The sequence below is a fragment of the Temnothorax americanus genome, unplaced genomic scaffold (assembly GCF_048541705.1).
Source record: "Temnothorax americanus isolate GAGA-0224 unplaced genomic scaffold, ASM4854170v1 Scaffold38, whole genome shotgun sequence".
NCBI classification, from domain to species: domain Eukaryota; kingdom Metazoa; phylum Arthropoda; class Insecta; order Hymenoptera; family Formicidae; genus Temnothorax; species Temnothorax americanus.
In genome coordinates, this window is record NW_027509526.1 from 1,306,204 (window position 1) to 1,328,391 (window position 22,188).

Consider the following 22,188-nt stretch of genomic DNA (forward strand, 5'->3'; position numbering starts at 1 on the left):
TTTTACGATTATGACTCCTCTCGAGCAGTTTGTGCCAGTTAAAGGTGTAGTGACTCTGGAGGAACTCCGGGCTGCCGATACGGGGGAGGAAACCGCCCCTCCTACGCTGGTGGTGCCCGACTGGTTGGATGAGGGCTTTACCTACACTCGTCCACGTTTCCGCATCGGTCAGCGCGACTTTTTACCGGGTGGTGATCGGCGTGACTTGCCGGATAATATGGCGTTGTTCATGCTGTTGTCCGAGCTCCGTTTCCGTCTGTTGACGGGTCGGGGATATACTCTTCCCCATGATATTTAATCGTAAGTTTCATTAATTTATACATTATACAACTTTTTTATAAAATTAATTTGATTTAAATTTAACAAATGAAATACATATTACCGCCGTGCCTCGTTGACTCGAGTCTGTCGCGCGTGTTCCGCGAACCGCTCGCCGCGTCGCTCGAAAAAAAAACCAAAGGAGGATGTGACGTCGACAGCGACCTTGAACTCGAGTTCGGACGCGCGATAAAATAATACTATTCGCGAAACCGCGTCCGGCCCGTCGGGACGAAGAAGCGCGCGATCGACGCTCCCCCTCGCGGGAAGACACGACGACCGCTCGCAGCGTCGATCGAAATGAGAAAAAAACAAAAGGAGGACGCGACGTCGAAAACGACCTTGAACGAGTTCGGACGCGCGATAAAATAATACTATTCGCGAAACCGCGTCCGGCCCGTCGGGACGAAGAAGCGCGCGATCGACGCTCCCCCCTCGCGGGAGGACGCGACGTCGAACGTGACCTTGAACGAGTTCGGACGCGCGATAAAAAAATATTATTAGCGAAACGTAACGGTTCGGGGTGAACGAAGAGAGCGGTATCGTCTCTTTCTCTCTCTCGATCTCTCTCTCGATACGTCGGAAAACCGCGTCCGGCCCGTCGGAGCGAAGAAGCGCGCGATCGACGCTCCCTCTCGCGGGAAGACGACTCGCGATTTTCGCCGTTTAAGAAACGGGCGGCCGGAAACCACGTCCGACCCGGGCGACAGTACGCGCCTCGCCGCGATCGACGACGCTCCCTCCTCGCGCACCGTCGGTATCGCGGTACCCCCCTTCCCCGCTCCCCTCCAGAGTACCTGAGGCCAGAAGTGGAATTCTTCCCCCACTCCTCGTCCGTCCCCACTCCTTTTTCCCCCACTCTTACCCCCACCACCTGCTCCTCCCGGACCCCCCTCGCCCATCTCTTATGGCGTTCCCCTTGCGGGGAACGTTCCCCCCCCCGACCCCCGCAATTCGCCCTGAGGGTAGAAGTATATATTGCCTAACTACTGAGACATTATTGGATTGGTCCCATAAAAAAGCGCGTTTCAGATACATGTCTATATCACGCAGTTCGTACTATCCTTCGGGAATGGTAATCTCCTTGTCGTCGTCAAAGTAGAATTTATTGTTCGACGAATTTACATTCCGTATCGTGTGATAGGTTTCAAAATCTGTCAGACCGAGCTCGTAATTGCCATCGTTCAAATCCACGGCGGAAAAGTAGCTTACCGCGAAGATGCTGCTTTTGCCGGTGAGTGTAAATGTCAGTGACATGTTTGAATGGATACTGAATTTAAACAGCGCAACGCAGGTCTTTAAATTGATTGTCAACCGTCTGTAGAAAGCGCAGACACAGTTGTCCGCAATTGCTCTGATCGTATCGTTGATAAGGCGTGTGATTGTATATCTTCGTCACATTATTCTTCAGATACTGCGCCATTTCCTTCGGTAGTCGAAAATTGCCAAAACTGTCAAAATATATGGCACAATCTCCCTTCTTCGCATACGCCAGTGAGTACCCGGTTCCTCAGCATTATCCAAATTCACGATGCCAATCTCGTTTCGACGTATGCCGCGATCGGTAACGAGTCGCGCATAAAAATACCTCTAATATGGAATGCGCATACGTTTTGGCAGTTGTACAGTTGTACGTTGGTAGTTACACCCTTGGGGATTTTTAGCGTCTCATCGACGTTTTTTTTCTCAAAACCTCCCGTCCGCGTTTGTACGGAGCGAGATAAATTCCGTAACCTTCCATGGCGCGATTGTGACGTTGGATCTCTTCCAGCTGACGCCGCGCGGATTTGTTATCGTTCACGGTTTTTGCGACTGCCGCTCCACGGACCAACAAACCGAGAACCCCCAACAATGGCAAGACCGGCAGGATACCACCGCGTTTCACTACCGGAAGTATTCGCTTGTTCTTCTTCTTTTTCTTCGTTTTCAAACCCATACCAAGTTTAGTCTTAGCCTTCATGGTCGCCCAGACGACTGTAGTTGCAGCTCTCTCTCTCTCTCTCTCTCTCTCTCTCTCTCTCTCTCTATTTGTGAGTCAAATCTTTCGCGGTGACACGTTTTCGCGCTTTCGCGGCGAGTATATTGTCGGCCACGTGTTCTGCGAGATCTTTGCTACGCGAGTAGGCTATGTTGTGCTCACGACACACTGCGTCCAATGGATTAATAGCCCGATCACCTCTTGCCAATCGTGTTTCTAAATGAGTTCCCGGACCGCAAAATTGATAGCCGGGGATATGTAATTTGATCGGAAATGTGTTTATCGCGCGATTCAACAAACCTCGACCTATCTTCGGTGACATTCGCCGTAGTTTTTTATTAACGGCGGCGGATCGTTGACATGCGATTTGATGACACGGCAAATTATAATGTATTAAACAGCGACGATATTGCTGAACCTCCGAATCTGCCTTGATATGTTCGGGAAGCTTATCCCAAAAATAATCTACGTAATTATAGAACTGTCGTAGTAGAATGACTTTTGGTATATACTTTAACTGCTCGGCGGTTAAATCGTAAATATCGCAGTTATCCAACATGAGCAAAAACATTTTAAAGACTGAGCATCTCAGCTCTACGCGTCTCTATAAATAAGCCAGCTTTCTCGATACTGTTTTTTATTCGTTGTGGAGGGGAGGTAAAATGCGGTTCGTACGACAATCGCGGACGATCAAAGTAACAAACTTTAACAATAGGATACAGTTAACGAAAGAGGTACGCAAACATGTAGTCATGCTACCGATTTCTATACGCGATATCATCTGCTGTCCGTCGAATTGCGGCAAGACAAACGTCTTGATAAGCTTGCTGGTAAGTCCGCACCGGTATACGTTTCGAGAACGTGTACGTGTACTCGAAATCGTTGCAACAACCGAAATATCGATATTTGGAGAATATACTAACACCGATAGAAAAGTTTGGCTACTTTACGTTCTCGAATAACAGTGACGTCATTCTACCGAGCGAGGCGTTCTTGAATTCTATATTTATCTTTGATGACATGGCGTGCGACAAGCAGGATACGATAGAAGAATACTTAGCAATGAGCCGGCACGCGGACGTTGGCTCCTTCTATTTTTGTCAGACGTATGCAAAAATACCGAAGCATTTTATACGCGACAACGCAAATTTATTTTTTATGTTTAAACAGGATGGTACCAATTGAAACACGTATAGAACGATCACGTAAACACCGATATGTCTTATGAGGAATTCTGTAAATTGTGTCATACATATTGGCAACAAAAGTATGGATTCGTAGTGACAGACAGCGCGATTTCGAATGGTCGATAATCGTAACGTGGTTAGTTATTGCCGACATGTCGATTAAACAACGTTCTCGCAACGTGGACTGCAGCGAGGAGATTAGAGAGCGCGAGAGGATAGCAAATCAAAATGCGAAAACGAGCGGTTCGATTCGCAAAAAATATCACACCTTGAAAACCGGTATGAATGAAGATATCGCGTTGGAGAGACACTTTAAGCTTATCATCGAATCTTTAAGGCAGATTGCCAAAAACAACGTTGGCAAAGAATCTGAAATGTCAAAGATTGAGAATGAAACGGCGTGGGAAGACGAAAAGCCAAAGCTCAAACGAAAACGGCCAAACGCTTCGTTTAACGACGCCGTAATGGCTTCAACTCCGGTAACGTTGAAGGATCGATAACTGTGCCATCTAATTTGAGCGAAATACCAAAATTTTACAACCACGTAAATTGAAACAAACGAAAGCTCTATTGGATGAACCACCGATAACCGCTGTGTCGTCCGCTAAAACCGTACAACCTACAATGCTCGAATCACTCGCAAAAAAGGATGTTTTCGAAATCACGGATGACTCGCTCGTGACTATAGATGGGCAAACCCAATTTTTTTGTCGAACCGAACTCAATATTATGTTCGCAAATTTGAACCAAATTCGAACTTTTTTTTATAAACTTTGAACTCGAATCCGAACTCGAACTTTTTTTTATAAATTTCGAACTCGAATTTGAACTCGAATTCGAACCAAACCACGAATTCAAACTTAACATATTTTAAGTTTTACGTTAATTTATTCAACTTTTATCTTATTTAATGAAATTTTAGGCAAATCTAAAAATATTTTACTATTTAGAAGTAATAGAAATCTTAACTTCATGTTTAAAATATGATTAAACATAGAACTATATTTACTGTATTGAAACAGATACTGATTCTAATTTTGCATAATTTTGGATGTCCTTGATTTAAATAATAAATTAAATCAAGGACACACACAGTGGGCAACTTTTAAAATATTATAAAATAATAGATCATGAAAAGTCAGAACTGCTAAGAAAGGAGTCAGGATCAAGGCAATATTAGCTAAATCTATTGTTTACCTTTTTTAAAAAAAAAGGTAAAGAAAGGCGCCAAGTACACGCATAGTAGTGTATATGTTGTTACTTCGAAAAAAAAACAGTGGTAGTATTATACCTCACAAAAATTTAAGTAACAAGTGGTAGACGTAATCTTTGTATTTCAAAAAATCTCAAAAAAACCTAAGCAGTAGTATCTTCACCTTGAAAAAACCGAAGTAACAAGTGGTAGACGTAATCTTTGTATGCCAAGTTTTTTGACAAAAAAAATTTATCTATTTTAATAAAATATTTTTATTTTTTGTACTGTTACCTCTGTAATTCTTTGCGATGCGATTAAATTTTTTAAAATACATACTTTGTATTTAAATACCTTGTATTCCCCCTTGTTGGGTTTAAATATTTTAATAAAATATTTGTATTTTGTACTGTTACCTCTGTGTAATTCTTCATGATTCAATCTTTTATTCTAATCGAAGAAAAGCAGTGGTAATATTATACCTCGAAAAAACCTAAGTAACAAGTGGTAGACGTAATCTTTGTATCTCGAAAAATACACTGAGAGAAAAAATTGTTAATCCCAAGAAATATTTAGTTCGATACGTTCAACTAAACATTTTAGTTAGTTAACTAAATATTAGTTGTTTCAACAATTTATTTCGTTTCTTTAATCAAGAATTAATGAATTCAACTAATGTTTAGTTAACTAACTAAAATGTTTAGTTGAACGTATCGGACTAAATATTTCTTGGGATTGACAAATTTTTTTTCTCAGTGTATGTTCTCTGTAATTAGCGCTGTAATTTAAAAAAAGATATCATTTCTTTTTTGTAATTGTAATAATATATCACTTGATAAGGTAACGTAATTTTGTGATGTGTATCACTTGAGTAATAATTTTTTAGAAATAAAAATACTACTGCTTAGGTTTTTTCGAGATTTTTGGAGATACAAAGATTACGTCTACCACTTGTTACTTCGGTATTTTTTTAGATAAAGATACTACTGCTTAGGTTCTTTCGAGATTTTTCGAGATACATACAAAGATTACGTTTACCACTTGTTACTTCGGTTTTTTCGAGGTAAAGATACTACTGCTTAGGTTTTTTTGAGATTTTTCGAAATACAAAGATTACGTCTACCACTTGTTACTTAGATTTTTGTGAGGTATAATACTACCACTGTTTTTTTTTTTTTTTGAAGTAACAACATATACACTATTATGCGTGTACTTGGCGCCTTTCTTTACCTTTTTTTTTTAAAAAGGTAATTTTGTACAGATATATCACGCCTTTTTGTAGTATTACGCATTGTATAAACAATATGTACAGAGTGTTATTTCGAGGTATAATACTACCACTTTGTTTTTTTCGAGGTAACATAATACATATATACTACTATGCGTGTACTTGGCGAATTTTTTTACCTTTTTTTGAAATTAATTTTTACGTAATTAGTAATTTTTTGCGACTAATTACTTATAATTTGATAATTCAATATAAATTTAAATAAATATGTAGTATAACAGCATTCTTTTTTATTCCTTTGAAATTTTCAAATTTTGTGTATTTTGGGTAATAAAAGATTCTCGGAAAGAAAAGTGTCGCTTATTTTGTTTGTTTATAATTAATACTTAAAACATCACGATGTCGATAAGTATAAAGAAATAATAATTATGAATATATATTTTGCTTCTTATTATTAGATCATATAGAGGGGTAAAAGTCATAATGGTGTAAGTCAAATTTTATTAAATTTTTTCTCACGTGAATGGATGCAATCTATACAATATATAAATTGCATATATGCACACGAAAAACTATAATTTTTGTTAAAGCAGAGAATAGTAGAAAGCATAAATACAGAGTATTATCTGCTTTAACCGAGGTTTTAACCAAAAGCACTGTTATCTGTTTTAATTGTAATCCTTTAAATTATTCCAGTACATTTTTCAAATTAAAAGTTTCAAAAAAATCTGAGAGAATGCCGTTATTATAATACATATTTAGCAAAATTTTTTTTGTTGTTATTGCTAATAATTTCGTGAATATGTTATATGGTACAAATGTTATAATTATATAATATATATATGTATCATATAAAATGTTGCAACACAAATACAGTACCACTTCCGGTCCCATATAGCAATTGCAAAACATCTTCATAAACGTTCAGAGATTCATCAAACTAAATAATGTTTCTTCGTTCATACATGTACTATTTCCACAAAAATATTAATTATTTATGTCTATTAGTACTCAAAATAACTGCTATATTTTTCAAACTTTTTTGTTTATAACTTTTTAATAAACAATGACCGCCAGCTAAAACCTTCTGAAGGTTATTCAGGACGATGACCTTGACGACATATGTCAAGGTCAAGGTCATCGGTGAGGTTTGACCTAATATTCATATTTACCTATAATAGCTTTAATAGTCTTTTTTTAACATTTAAATTTATATTGCACTAATTATTGCACAAAATAAATTATTTTATCCATGCATATATATCCACTTATTTACTTAAATTAATTTTGTCCTGCCAGTCTTAATCTATTTGTCATCGGACAAATCTGAGCTTAAAAAACTTCCAACAGTTGCAAAATAAACGTTCTGTTGTATTAAAAAAACGTTTATAAGATTGTTTTATTTTGAAGAACTTCCTAAACTGGTGCACATCAGTAGGGGAGATCGGGACTCGTTGGCACAGTTTTCACAATTTCAGAATTTAATTTTTTAAACAACTAATTATCATGATTAAACAGTACTAATAAAAAAAATAACAGTCAAATATAGTAACAGAAACTTTTCTTTTAATTAACAATAATACGTCATTTTGATTTACTTCTCAAGCTGAAGAACAAATACGACATTTTGAAACGTTCGAAAATTTACTTGCCATCTCTTGAATCAGAGTTTCCTCTTTTTTTATTGTAATACTTGTTTGATTTAAATAAAACTTTGGGAAAAGTACCTATATCATAAGAGAGATATTTTGAGTCTGTTTTCTATTGCTGAACTGGCTGAACTTCAGAGTTTATCTTTTTCCTTCTAATGTCACAATGTGGAGTAACAAAGATAAACTCTGAACTAGGCAGTTCAGCAATTGTGATAACTTTTCCACATTGTTTCTTTCCATAAATACATAAACGGAACGCATTGCTAATTTGCCTCTTGTGCCAACGAGCTCCGATCTTCTCTAAGTTAGAGTGAAACAAGTATATTTTGTTTTACTTTAACTTAACTTATTGCACGAATGTGTACCAGTGCAGGAAATTTCTTCCAAAAAGAATAGACGCCATAGATGGTATAATGCATAAAGCTCCTAGAACATTCTCACGCATGTCTTAAAAACGTCATAAACACGTTCAAAAGACGTAAAAAGTAGGAATTTTAAAACTTCTTTATTATTAAAAAAACGTTTCTATAATAGTTTTTTAAACGTTATTTTATGGAAAAAGAAAGTTTCGTCGAACGTTTTTCAAATGGACATTTTTACTCATGAGAAATGTTTCTAGAAATTGGTTATAAAACGTTTCGGAAAAACGCTTGTAAAACATTTTTGAAACGTGTATGTGCTACCTGGGAAAGGTATTTTATTCTAGAACTCGGTAAAATTTATGATTTGCATACTTAAAAATTATGGGGAAGCAATGTGCAAGTCTCTATACTTGCCCACTTAAAAGCTATGAAGAAGCAATGTACAGGTTTCTAATTGCACTCTTAAAAACTATGAAGGTGCTTTTTCATGCTGACGCTCGACGCTTGATTTGTCAAAATTTATCACGTGATAGTCTTTTTAATTTCAACGGCAAATGGCAAAAGCTCAACTGTGTTCAGCTTTGACGCTTGACGCTGGTTTCTCTTAATTGCTTGTGAATTGCAAATTATTGACTGTAAATAAAGTGTGTATCGTTAAAATAACAGATATTAGTATAACAGATATTAGTTGCAATAAAGCTTTATCATAATAAAAAAAATGTGCAAGTAGAAATTTGCACATTGCTAGTAATAGACTTCGAAATACAAGAAAATAGTTGCTTTTTGTTATGGGCCGCGCGGGTACAGATAAAATAATCAGGGGCGGTGCCGACGCAACTCACCGTCCGCTGGATGTAACCTGTTATCAAACAATTCACTCACTCACAGAAAGAGATATTGTTTCAGAGATATCGCAATATATCAACAATATAACCTTCACTCACTCACAGATATGATGAGATAATGTCACGCAATAATTTCTGGTCGCAGCTATCGCCAGATAATTGGTGATAGTTGCGATTAGCTGATCGCTACACACACCTTACGCAAAATACAACTGGTAATGAATTTCGAGACGCTGCCCGCTGGGCACGTGTTCTGTAACTAATTACCGACAATTATCGGTGTCGGTAAGTGTGATTATGGAATACACACGTAGCATCCCAAACACCACGCATGTCCAAAAACGGGATATCTTTTAGATATCTTTTGTCCCGCTTTTGGACATGGTACTGTCTGGGATCTTGAAATTGGCATTATCTATATTTTGCATTGTAGAGATTTATATTTATTCCATCATGATCATGATCATGAGATTTAATAATTATGGTAAAGAATATTTTAAAAAGGTAACAAAAAATTTAAATATATATATACAATATATATATCTACAATCTTTAACAAATTACCTAAATATTAATTTTTTAGATAAGGTTCGAATTATGCGGGAGATGTGTCCCGAAACGGAGATAGAGAAGATACAGTCGGAATATGACGCTCAATTAAATTGGATTTTTTATAAAAACTTTAAATACACATATTTTATATTTAATTAATAGATCTGAGATAACCTTTTACATTAGCGATATACATTAACAATAAAACTAACATTTAGCGAATATAATTAATAGATCTGAAATATACATTTACACTAGCGATATAAATTTGCGATATTTAGACCTAATAAAAATATGTGCTGCATATATAACATGCAATTTATTCTCGCTCATGTACAAAGTTACGTGGGCAACGTAGAAATTATAGATAATGACAGTACGGGTACAAAATCGAGACCATATTGTTTTTTATAGTCTTTTTTTTATTACAAAACTTACACGAAAATAAAAATAGTACAATCCCTGAACCTTAGAATTTAAAAAATAGCGATAATTAACGTCAGGAACATTTCTTTACAATTACACATACAATGTAATGATCATGTTCAACATGAATAATGAACGTGTGTAAAGAAGCAAAAAGAATTCTGACAATTACTAAAATAGATATGCAATTTGTGTATTATTGGTGAAAGCGTTACCATCTTTGTCATATTTTATTGCCATTTGTGTGAAATGTAATTATGCGAAGTTCTCAATCAATCAATATCATTTTTTAAGTAAAACATAGCTTTGTCATAATACATGTCTCCGCAACTTGAACTTTTGTCAGTTATAATAAATGTTAATATATAATGAATTATTTGTAAAAAAATAATAAAAGGATAAAGACGTTAATAATATGCACGAACAAAATGTTTCTTTCAATAGTGCGTAAAAACTTGGATCTAGCAAAGTAAACATTAGTCGAGCAATTTAAGAAAAATACAAAAGCTACAAATATTTTTTTATTTGCAGAACAAAAGATCTCAAAAAATATTTCAACACAAATCTACCCGACCTCACTTGCGCGTTGCAAATCAGATGATTTCTAAATCACGAACTAAAAAAATATCTATTACGAACGATGTCGATCACTACGAAATAAACCTATATATGACTGTTCCACAGTACCGTGTGATAAAAACTAAAAAAATAAAATATCTATAGGAAAATATTTTTCCCCTTTCACATGGAATCTAAATAAAAGAGTTATTACAAATATCTTGCTACTCTGCTTTTGAGCGTCGGATGATCTGAAATAGAAAAGTTGCGTGTGTCACAATAAATTTTTGATTTGAATATATACCAAATATTAAGCATTTGTATAAAATATCTTGCACATACGTATACCTTGTATATGCTGCCGTATATGCTACTTAATCTCCTTGACTTCTTCCTCTGCCTCTTCCTCTTCCTCCATCTCCTCTTTCTCTTTCTCTTCCTCTTCCATCTCCTCTTCCTCTTCCTCTTTCTCCGCCATAATAGTGGTTGCTGTATGTGTCGCTCATGTGAAACAAGAACTGGAAGAATGTTTTTGCCTTACAATGTTTACCAGCTTTCGTGCCCCTTCCTTTTCGTGCTATGATAAAAAAGTAAGTCATTAATATTCATAAATATAAATATAACCAATTATATATGTGTAAATATAAATAAAATAATCAATATGTATAATTCACCTAAATCAACAAAGCCGGCAGCAGCGGCGGTACTAGAAGGGCCGGCAGTAGCGGCGGTACTAGAAGGGCCGGCAGCAGCGGTGGTACTAGAAGGACCGGCAGCAGCGGCGGTATTCGAAGGGACGGCAACAGCGGGGATACTCGAAAGGCCGGCAGAAACAGAGGTACTAGAAGGATCGGCAGCGTGGGGATACTCGAAGGACGGGTAACAGTGAAAACACCAAAAGGATTGGCTGCAGCAGCAGCACTCGAAAGACCGGCAGCAACAGGGATGCTAGGATTGGTTACAGCGGCAGCACTCGAAGGGCCGGCAGTAACAGGGATACTAGGATTATTGGCTGCAGCGGTAGCACTCGAAGGGCCGGCAGCAGCGACGGATCTCGAAGAGCCGACAGCAGGAGCGGTACACGAAAAATCAGAAAATTCCTTGAACAGGAGTTCCATATCTTCCATATCAATCTGAAATATTTTTAATGTATTAAAATTAAAAATAAACATGTTATAAATATGCATTTTTTATACTTACGTCATCTTCAGCTTCGAGAGACGGAATCTTTTTTTGCCTAGAAGAAATCATTTTCTGCGCGACAAGCGACGAGCATGCGATGAACAACGATGCGACGAGCGACGAGCGACGATGCCAAGAGCAATGAAAAATCTGAAAATGAGACGTTTGTCATGGACGTAATACATGCACTATAAAAATCGCAGATTCAGTTGAAAAAGCATTAATGACCGCGTGGTACACACAAAATAGTCTTTGACGACTTATAAAGCCTTTGCCCAAGACTCTCATATAACGTAACGTGCAGTGTCAACGCATAAGAAACCGTAACCGATACGTTTCTTATGCGTTAACCCATGTTACGTTATACTACGCTATCACACGAGTCTTGTGCAGAAACTCTTACGTTTGTCTCTGCTAATTTCACAACTACAATAGACATAAGCACTTACATGTCTCTCTGCTTCTTCCTTGTTTCGGAATGGCACTTGATCCGGGCTTTCCGAGAAACGACGCGACGAGCGATGATGCGACAGGCGACGACGCGATGAGCAATCTAATGGCAGAGAACGAGACATTTATCGTAGTCATGAACGTGATATTTTTACGACTTACAATTAGAGCCTTTGCACAAGATTCTCGTATAGTAACGTAGCGTAACGTAACATGCAGTGTCAATGTATAAGAAACGTATCGGTTACGGCATTATACGTGAGAGACTGCATGTGAAAGAATCGATCTCGATCCGAGGCATCTATTAAGTAAGCTTATAACGCCGTAACCGATGCGTTTCTTGTGCGTTAACCCATGTAACGTTATACTAACGTTATACTGTAACGCTATCACACGAATCTTGTGCCGAAACTTACGTTTGTTACCTTTACAATTACAATAAACGTATGCACTTACGTGTCTCTCTGCTTATTCTTCTTTGCTGCAAATACAACGAACAGCACTCGATCCGGGCTAGATTTAATCAATAATAATTTTATAACGACGCACGTGTCGACGGATCCATGACAGAACGTCCAAAAAAAATATCCCACGACAGAACATCCCGCGACAATATGTCCAAAAAAATAATATCCCCGTGACAAAACTTCCCACGACAAAACACCCACGACACAATCGGCACATGAATCATGTCATTATCGGTTTTATTACGGTATTACATTAGTACATGCGTTCATATTAATATATGACCATTTCCACGCGTGGAAAGTTATAAGACAGTTATATTTTTCATCGACTGTAGAGATGTTTGAATCTGTTTACAATAGCACGTGCGTACATATTAACGGCTTGTAAACACTAACAGCAGTTTCAACTCAGCTTGTACTGCGGCAAGAAGCAATGCCACTTACATTTCTAACTAGTCAAAAAGGTGGGAAATTGTTACAGCACCAAAGTTTCATTTACTACAAGCACCGTGCAACTACAACAACAGTGTTTTGGCGATGCACTCGCTACGCGCAGGAGATAAAGTGTCCCGGGCGTTGCCAAACGACAACCGAGGAAGAGACAGGTAACATCAACATGTATTCGAAAATCACCCCTCACGTGTCACCTATACATTACATATTATATTAAATATTCACGACGTCATCACCGATATAAATTTCCAGGATCCGTTGTGAGCGAAACGACGCATAATCACGCTCCGGATATATTGCACGTCAAGCAAATTGCAGTTACAAACCACATGAAACGAAAAGCGATCGAATCTAATGATCCAACAAAAAACATTGTTTCTGCTGCGTGTACCGGTATCACTGCATCCGTAGCAGCACAGTTGCCACCTACACATTCACTCTGCCGCACGGTTCAAAGGACACGATTACGAGCAAATGCACCACCACTAAATCCGTCTACTGCAGAGAATCTGATTATAACGGGTGATTATTGTAAAACAAAAGCAGGTACTAAATTTATCTACTACAACAATAAACGACAGGACCACATAATTATTTTCACCACAAAGCAGAATTTAAAATTTCTACAAAATTGCAACCAATGGCACGCTGATGGCACATTCAAGACGGTACCAAACATATTTACCCAATTATACACGATTCACGGGTTTCACGAGAATACAACAATTCCCTTGGTATATGTACTTACAACAAAAAAATCGCGAGAAACTTACATCGAATTTTTGGGCGCATTAAAAAATCTGCAACGGAAACTTAAACCAACCGCCGTAACAACGGATTACGAACTCAGTTTCATACAGGCGTTCCAAGAGGTGTTTCAGACAAGCACAGTGCATGGATGCTATTTTCATTTTTCGCAGTGCATTTGGAAACATATTCAGACGAATGGATTACAAACAAGATATGCGCAGGACAAGGAATTTGCACAGCAGCTAAAAAAATTAATTGCACTGGCATTTGTTCCAGTCAATTATATCATTTCCACATACGAACAACTCATTGACACCGATCTTTATACTTGCAACGAGGTAATATTACAACCTCTACTTGATTATTATGAGGAAACATGGATCGGAAAACAGAATCGAAGAGGAAAACGACGAGATGCACGCTTTCCAATTGCACTCTGGAATGTCTACAACAGAACTCAGGAAAACCTACCGCGTACCAACAACGCAGTTGAAGGGTGGCATCATGGATTCGCGGTACGTTTGCAGGCACATCATGTTACAATCTGGAAATTCATCGAGGGCCTACAAATGGAATAAAGTGATCAAGAGCGTCAAATAGCACAATTCCAAGCGGGAGAGACTCGCCCAAAGAGAATAAAACAGGCGCGCTTAGACGCTCGCCTCCGCAACGTTGTAAATACGTATAATCCTGCCGGAGCATTGAATTACCTAACAAATATTTCGCACAACATCTCTTACTAATGTATCCTTATCGGATTCACAAGTTCCTTACAATCGCCACATATTCGAATATAGGTGTGTAATAAATAAAAAAAGTTGTAAAATAAAGAGAATGTAAACCCATGTGACACCTCGTTTCGCGTGGATAGCGTATGCATGGAGGTGGTAGGTTCCGCTCCACTATGGTTAAACTACACACATAGTATGCCTTCAAAGTACATGCGTAGGCTTTCCACGCGTGGAAATTTATGAACCCATGTGGCTCCTGGTTTTGCGTGGACGTTCTGTCGCAGGAAATTTTGTAACGGGGATATTATTTTTTTGGAAATAATGTCGTGTTATGTTCTGTCGTGGGAAATTTTTTTTGGACGTTCTGTCTGACTACTCGTGTCGACCAACCATTAACAATCGCGAAACGCAACTTTTGTGTGTGGCACCTTCGCTTTTGTGGTGCAAAGCATTGATTGGTTGATCAAAAAATTTTTATAAGATGTTAACATTGATAAAACGGTAACATTGGGCACGTTCAGCAGACAAAAGAGACCAGTAAGCGCTTAGTGATTCTGTAACATGATTGGTTCTTGCCTTTAATTCTTCATTGGATTTAAGGCTGGTATTCATAGTCAAATCTTATATTTATGACCGTTTTAAATACAATCTTAAGATGTCATTAACCAATCACAAAGCCGTATTAGCATCTTAAGACATTACTTAAGACGGTCTTAAAATAAGAACCGACTATGAATACCGACCTAAAGGCTTTCGCACATGAATTGTCATAATAACCATAAACATAAAACGTAAACATAAACTGAAGAACCAATCAGTATATTGTTATTGCTTTAACTTTATGTATTCTAGAAGACGATAGAAATGAGCCGTAAGCAGAAGTAAAGTAAAACCGGTTGAAATCGTACTTACTCCTGCTTACGGCCAACTCGTATCATCATTTCTATCGTCTTCTAAAATACATAAAGTTAAAGCAATATACTAATTGATTCTTCAGCTTATGTTTACGTTTTACGTTTTTTATAGTTACGGCAATCTAGTGAAAAACTAAAACAGTGAGACACGTAAAAGGCTATTGTATTGTAAACAGGGCACACACGCTTTTCGTAGAACGTAACAGTAACGTTTCGACCAATCGCGTTGCTCGATTCTTACTTCTACAGTTACAGACGGCCGAATCGAGTAACGCGAGTCGAAACCTTACTGTTATGTTCTACTACGGAAAAGTGTGTGTGTCCTGCTTTATACATCATCCAATTTTTATTAGACATAATTTTAATTCGTCTAATTTTTATTATGTTTAGACATAATTTTAATTCAGCGAATTTTTATTATGTCATGACATAATTTTAATTTTGCCACTAGGGAATTTGTAAGTTGATTCTTATGAATCAAGCTTGAGTTTGATGTCTAGGTGTCCCAGGTTGCCGATGACGAGGTCCACATAGTGCGCTTCATAGTTTTTGGTATCCAGGTGTACTAATATACCTTGAATTTAATGTCCACGTGTTCCAGGTTGCCGATGACGGATTCCAGATAGTGCGCTTTATAGTTTTCGGTGTCCAGATTTAATAATACGTTGAATTTAATGTCTAGGTGTCCCACGTTGCCGATGACGAGGTCTACATAGTGCGCTTCGTAGTTTTCGGTGTTTACGTGTATTAATACCTCGAATTCGATATCTACGTGTCCTACATTCAGATTTAAAATTATTAATACACCTAGACACCAAAAACTACGAAGCGCACTATGTGGACCTCGTCATCGGCAACCTGGGACACGTAGACATCAATTTCAAAGTATTAATACACGTAGACACCGAAAACTACGGAGCGCACTATGTGGACTCGGCAACCTGGGACACGTAGACATCGAATTCGAAGTATTATTACACCTAGACACCGAAAACTACGGAGAGCGCTATCTGGACTTCGTCATCAGCAACCTGAGACACCTAGACATCAATTTCAAAGCATTAATACACGTAGACACCGAAAACTACGGAGCGCACTATGTGGACTCGTCATCGGCAACCTGGGACACCTAGACATCAAATTCAAAGTATTAATACACGTAGACACCGAAAACTACAGAGCGCACTATGTGGATCTTGTCATCGGCAACCTGGGACACGTGGACATCGAATTCAAGATATTAATACACGTAGGCACCGAAAACTACGGAGCGCACTATGTGGACCTCGTCATCGGCAACCTGGGACACCTAGACATCGAATTCAACGTACGATTACACATGGACACCGAAAACTATGACGCACTATCTGGATCCCGTCATCGGCAACCTGGGACACGTGGACATCGAATTCAAAGTATTAATACACGTAGACACCGAAAACTACGGAGCGCACTATGAGGACCTCGTCATCAGCCACCTGGGACAGATGGACATCGAATTCAACGTATTATTACACCTGGACACCGAAAACTATGAAGCGCACTATCTGGACCTCGTCATCGGCAACCTGGGATACCTAGACATCGAATTCAAGCTTGATTCATAAGAATCGACTTAAAAATTCCCTAGCGGCACTTTTTGCCAAGTGTAGAAAACCTTCTTTTCCGTTGACTCAATATATATTATTACCTAATTTACCTAAATAGAAATCTTCCTCCTGACCGATAAGTCTGTTGACCTAATTTCGAAATACGCGCGCGATATCGAAACTGGCGATACCTGCGCCGCCAGCGTCAAAAAAGTGAAAGGGACGTTTCTCTGCTAATCATAACAATATTGAGATGTCGGCGTTAGGAGGAGGGGGAGGAGGAGGAGTATCTTAAAAATAAATTTTCACATTTGGACTTTGCGTCGCAGTATCTCCGCTCGTAGGGCACGTAGCGGAATATTATGAATCCCCCCCCCCCTAATTGGACCCCAAGCTATCGATCAAGCCTACTTAGAACTTGATCCGTTCACTCGTTATTGAGATCTCAACATCTCGGGTATGCGCAACCCGTCGCGTCGCGTAAAAGAGTCACGGTCGGTCTCGCTCCGCGTGTATTTGGCGCGAGACACTACCGTGTCTCTTGATAATACAAATAGAATTTTATTAAAACTCAAACGCTCTTACTTTTACAATGCTTTGATTTTACGTTTTTCTAAATTTGAAACCAAAAACAGCAAAATGAATAAAATTACAATAAAAGATGTACATGTTTATTGCTTGAAATTTCACAAAAAATCATAAAGAAGCTTTTTTAAAACAAAAAATACATGTAAAATAAATTAATGTTACGACTTAAAATTGTGACGTTAATTAAAAGACTTTAGTAAATATACAATAATTGCGCAAATTTACTGTCTCTTAAAATTAGAAATTATAAGGAAGAGAGGAATAGTATAAAAAAATATAAATCTTTTTAAATCGCCTACACATACACACATAAAGTACAATCTAAAAATTATTAAATAAGAATTAAGAAATAAGAAGTAAGGTCAGAAATTAGTCAAATAAGGATCAAAGCCAAGAATACCAAAAACCACATGTAACTTATATTAATCTTAAGTAAAAAAAAAAAAGAATGTTAAACCAGCTAAACAGTTAGAATCAGAGATTAAAGATTGTCATGAAGAAATACCAACTGCTCAACATGCTCTGTTGTCAAATTTTTTCTACGATTAGTTACTATTGCACCTACATGTGAAAAAAGCCTTTTACTCGAAACTTCAATTGCCGCAAGCCCCAAATAATGCCGTGCAACAATCCCAAAGTGTTTTTTTATTTTTTATTTCTTTTTATCACAAACTGTTAAAAATTATTGAAAAACCAAATAAAAAGTAAAATTTCTCAATAATGACTATAGAAGGAGCAAAATAGAAAAAAATAAGAAATTACCTTTTACTAAATTCCATTCAGTATGAGTTAGATTATCCTTGCCCGCCTCATATCGCTCTGCAACAATTGCTTTCTCTTCTTCTACCGATCGGTTCAGTAACAGATATTCTGTTGTAGTAGCTGAAGAGTCTATACATCGGCGATCGGGTACCTCCGCGGGGAAGCGAGGCGGGCCGCGCGCACGCAGGGGAACGCCATAAGAGATGGGCAAGGGAGTCGAGGGGAAGGGTATAGGTTCATTGGAGGGGGGAACTGCGGGAGGAAAATTCCCCACGCGATTTATTAGTAACTGGACAAGTTCTTATCGCTGTCCAATCAGATTTGAGAACAAACTCGAGGCTGTCCAATCAGATGACAGTATTGTGTGGTAAGACGTAAATTCCCTAGGCGGGTGATGGGAAATTTCGCGCCGCAACGTTGGCACCGGGGTGGGGGGATCGTCAAACGCGGACGCTCCGAAAGGGCGCTCGGATCAGCGGATCCGCGTTATCGACCGCGTTATCGGTCGCGCGCGGAAATCCGGCTCGATTCGTTACCGCGTTATCGATCGCGTTCAAACTCGTTCGGACGTGTTCAAACTCGTTCGAACTCGTTCAAGGTTGCTCTGCTCGACGTCCCGCGCGGTGGTGGTGTGGATAAGCGCGTGAAAACGCGTTCGAACGTGTTCAAGGTCGTTCTTCTCTACTACGTATCGTAGATGACCCAATCGCGGTGATTGTGGAATAAGAGGAGTCGGGGGATCTAGGGAGCCCGGGATCGTATCGAGATAGGTACGGATCTGGAAGGAGGGAAAAGAAAGAGAGAAAACACATATATGAGATATCCGCGTAAGAGCGGTAGTTTTGTTTATTTTGAAAAAATAAAATATATTTACAAAAGTCGATACGCATTTACATTGTTTTGTGTACGAATACATATATTTGTAAATATGCGTCGTGACATTAGAATCGGAAACAGAGCGCAGTAATCTCGCAATCAACGATATTGTTAGGATCGAAGAATTCGCTTTTCAGTATCGCAGTTTTAGCTGAAGTTCCCGTCTTGATCGCGTTGGCGACTATCTCTCGATAGCGCAAACACTTCGCGTCAATTTCCTTGGTCGCCGCGCTCAGCGCCGAGACGACGGGAGCGTCCCGTTTGACCACATTAATATTTACTACGGTCTTTATTGACCACGTTAATATTGAACACGTTGCAATTGACCACGTTGCAATTGACCACGTTGTGATTGACCACGGTCTCGATTGACCACCGTCCCAATTAACCACCGTCCCGATTGACTACGGTCCCAGTTGACCACGTTGAGATTGACCACGTTAAAATTGACCACGTTGAAATTGACCACGTTGAGATTGACCACGTTGTGTTTGACCACGTTAATATTGATCACGTTGCGATTGACTACGGTCCTGATTGCCCACAGTCCCTCTTAATCACGGTCCCGATTGACCACGTTGATATCGACCACAGTCCTAATTAACCACGTTGATATTGGCCACGGTCCCGATTGGCCACAGTCCTAATTAACCACCGTCCCGATTGGCCACGGTCCCGATTGGCCACGGTCCCGATTGACCACCGTTCCGAATGACCACCATCCCGATTGACCACCGTTTCGATTGACCACGTTGATATTGACCACGGTTCCGATTGACCACCGTCCCGATTGGCTACGGTCCCGATTGACTACCGTCTCGATTGACCACCGTCCCGATTGACCACGATTGAGCACGAGTTACAATATTAAGTAGTTCCTGAGATATATATACAAGGTGCAGAAAAACTAAGTTTCGTAAATTTGTGTAATGAAAGAAAGAATAAATACACCAACTTTAAGTATAGAAACCATGGGTCAACGACGCTTCGTTACGGCGTGACGGGCGTTTAATTAAATTGTCACAACGACTGCGATGCAATGATTTTATTCCGTCAATTTAACATGTTTACAGACCCTCTGAGTCTGGCCATAATTGATTTTGTCCAAATCCTGCGAGAGGAAGGATAACATTATTATGTATGTACAACCACTGAGATATAAGTAATATCACAGTATTTACAACACAATAATTTTACGAGAGGTTAGGCAATCTGTCACAACAATGATGTACAAGGCAAGCAAAGATGCAGAATAAAGCGGGGAACACACACTTCTGCACAACGCATAATACGTAAGAATAAGAAAATTGATTGGTCCATACACATGTGCATAAGAAAATAGACTAATCAATTTTGTTATGCTTACGCATTATCCGTTGTGCAGAAGTATGTGCTCCCCGCTTATAATGGCCATCGCACACAAAATTCCATAGGTTGCATAAGCATAGCATAAGACCGCTGAACCAATGAGCATCTTATGTAAATTAATATGGCGACTTTATGCTGGATGCTCATTGGTTAACGGTCTTACGCTACGCTTATGCTAAGCTATGCATTTTGTGCGCAATGGCCTTAAGGCCATTGCACGTAACGAAGTTTTAGTCATAATCGTAAGGCTGTAAGAAAATATACCAATCATAGTCGATTATTCTCCTCGCGCTTGAAGAATAGTCAAGTGTGATTGCTCTATTTTCTTACGGCCTTACGATTATGACTAAAACTTTGTTACGTGCAATGGCCTTTAAGCTGAATAATAAAATGGCTTATAAGTTTTTGGAGTGCGTTGGAGTGATTAGGAACATGGTGGGGCATGAATGGGTCGTATCGTCGTATGCACGAACTTATGCCTTAACTGGCCTTAACCTAAAGCTTAGAATATTTCTATTGGCTCTCGCCATTTTATTCCAAAGCCAATACACGTGAGTTCACTCAGTTGCCAGACTCTTAAGGCCGTGGCACATAGAAAAACTTAAGCAGTAAGGCTGGTTTCACATGGGGCGTAAGATGCGTATGCGTAACTTGCGTCAGCCAATCAAATCGTCTCAGTATTTAATCGTATCACACGCGTATAGTAGCTGAGACGATTTGATTGGCTAACGCAAGTTACGCATATGCATCTTACGCCCCATGTGAAACCAGCCTAAAACTCAAGCAGTAAGCAAATCAGCCAATCACAGCCAAGAACTTAAGGCACGGCCTTAAGGGTTAGTTTATAATAGCCGTAACCGTTGATTTAAGCCGTAATCTTTAAGAAATTGACCAATCACAGTCGATTATTCTTCTCACATTCGACTGTGATTAGTCAATTTTTTAAAGATTACGGCTTAAATCAACGGTTACAGCTATTATAAATCAACCCTAAGCGGTAGCAAATCCATACCGTTGACTTCTTAAAACAAAGCTTTGTCGGACGTTCCGATTGGCTGTTAAGGTTGTGTTAGTATGCACGGACAACAGTCGATTAAGCCATAAGTTTTCGACTAATTGCGTTGCTCGATTCGGCCAGTTACGATTACGGACGGCTGAATCGAGCAACGCGATAGATCAAAACCTTACTGTTAAGGCCATTGCACGTTGGGACCGTACACTAAAGTGCCCGTTCCCCAGGCGAGTCGGGAATCTTCCGTGGAGACCAGCGAGATGTCCCAGGAACCTGTACGAGCTGACAGGGAGCAGATGGTGCAGAAGGGGCAACCCGAACGAGCAGGACAACTGCCGGACCCGAAACAGCCCAGTTCTACTGACGTATTGGTAGACCAATCGATACCGCCGATTTATGATCAGTTGGTAGACGAGGGGTGCGGTCCGGTCAGCGCTACAAATGCTTCCAAATGTTTCACTTCCAACGCTACCATAGAACGTTCCACTAGCGCTACCAACGCACCGAATGCTACGCAAGTGGATCGCCGCCTTAATGCTTCGAAGCATTTGTAGTGTTAAGTGGACCGGTATTCACTTTTCTTAACCTATCATATTGAAATACCACAATTGGAGATACCGTGACACGGCGAAACACCTATCTGACCTATTCTGTATTCTTGTGTCAACTGGGACTTTATTCTCGAAATCTAAAATATTTGGATAAATATCTGAAGGATATCGTATAATAAATAGATAAAGGACATCGA

The 22,188-nt window shown here is 39.1% G+C and overlaps 1 protein-coding gene across 1 annotated transcript; it reads right to left on the reverse strand.

Annotated features, from left to right (window-relative positions):
• Positions 1-10,972: 10,972 nt before the first annotated feature.
• On the reverse strand, positions 10,973-11,612 carry LOC143902112 (uncharacterized). The gene is made up of 2 exons (XM_077414816.1): positions 11,499-11,612; positions 10,973-11,431 (listed from the first exon to the last, which is right to left on the reverse strand). Exons 1-2 carry the CDS (start codon positions 11,547-11,549, stop codon positions 10,973-10,975), a joined length of 510 nt encoding a protein of 169 aa, XP_077270942.1. The 5' UTR covers positions 11,550-11,612.
• Positions 11,613-22,188: the final 10,576 nt, after the last annotated feature.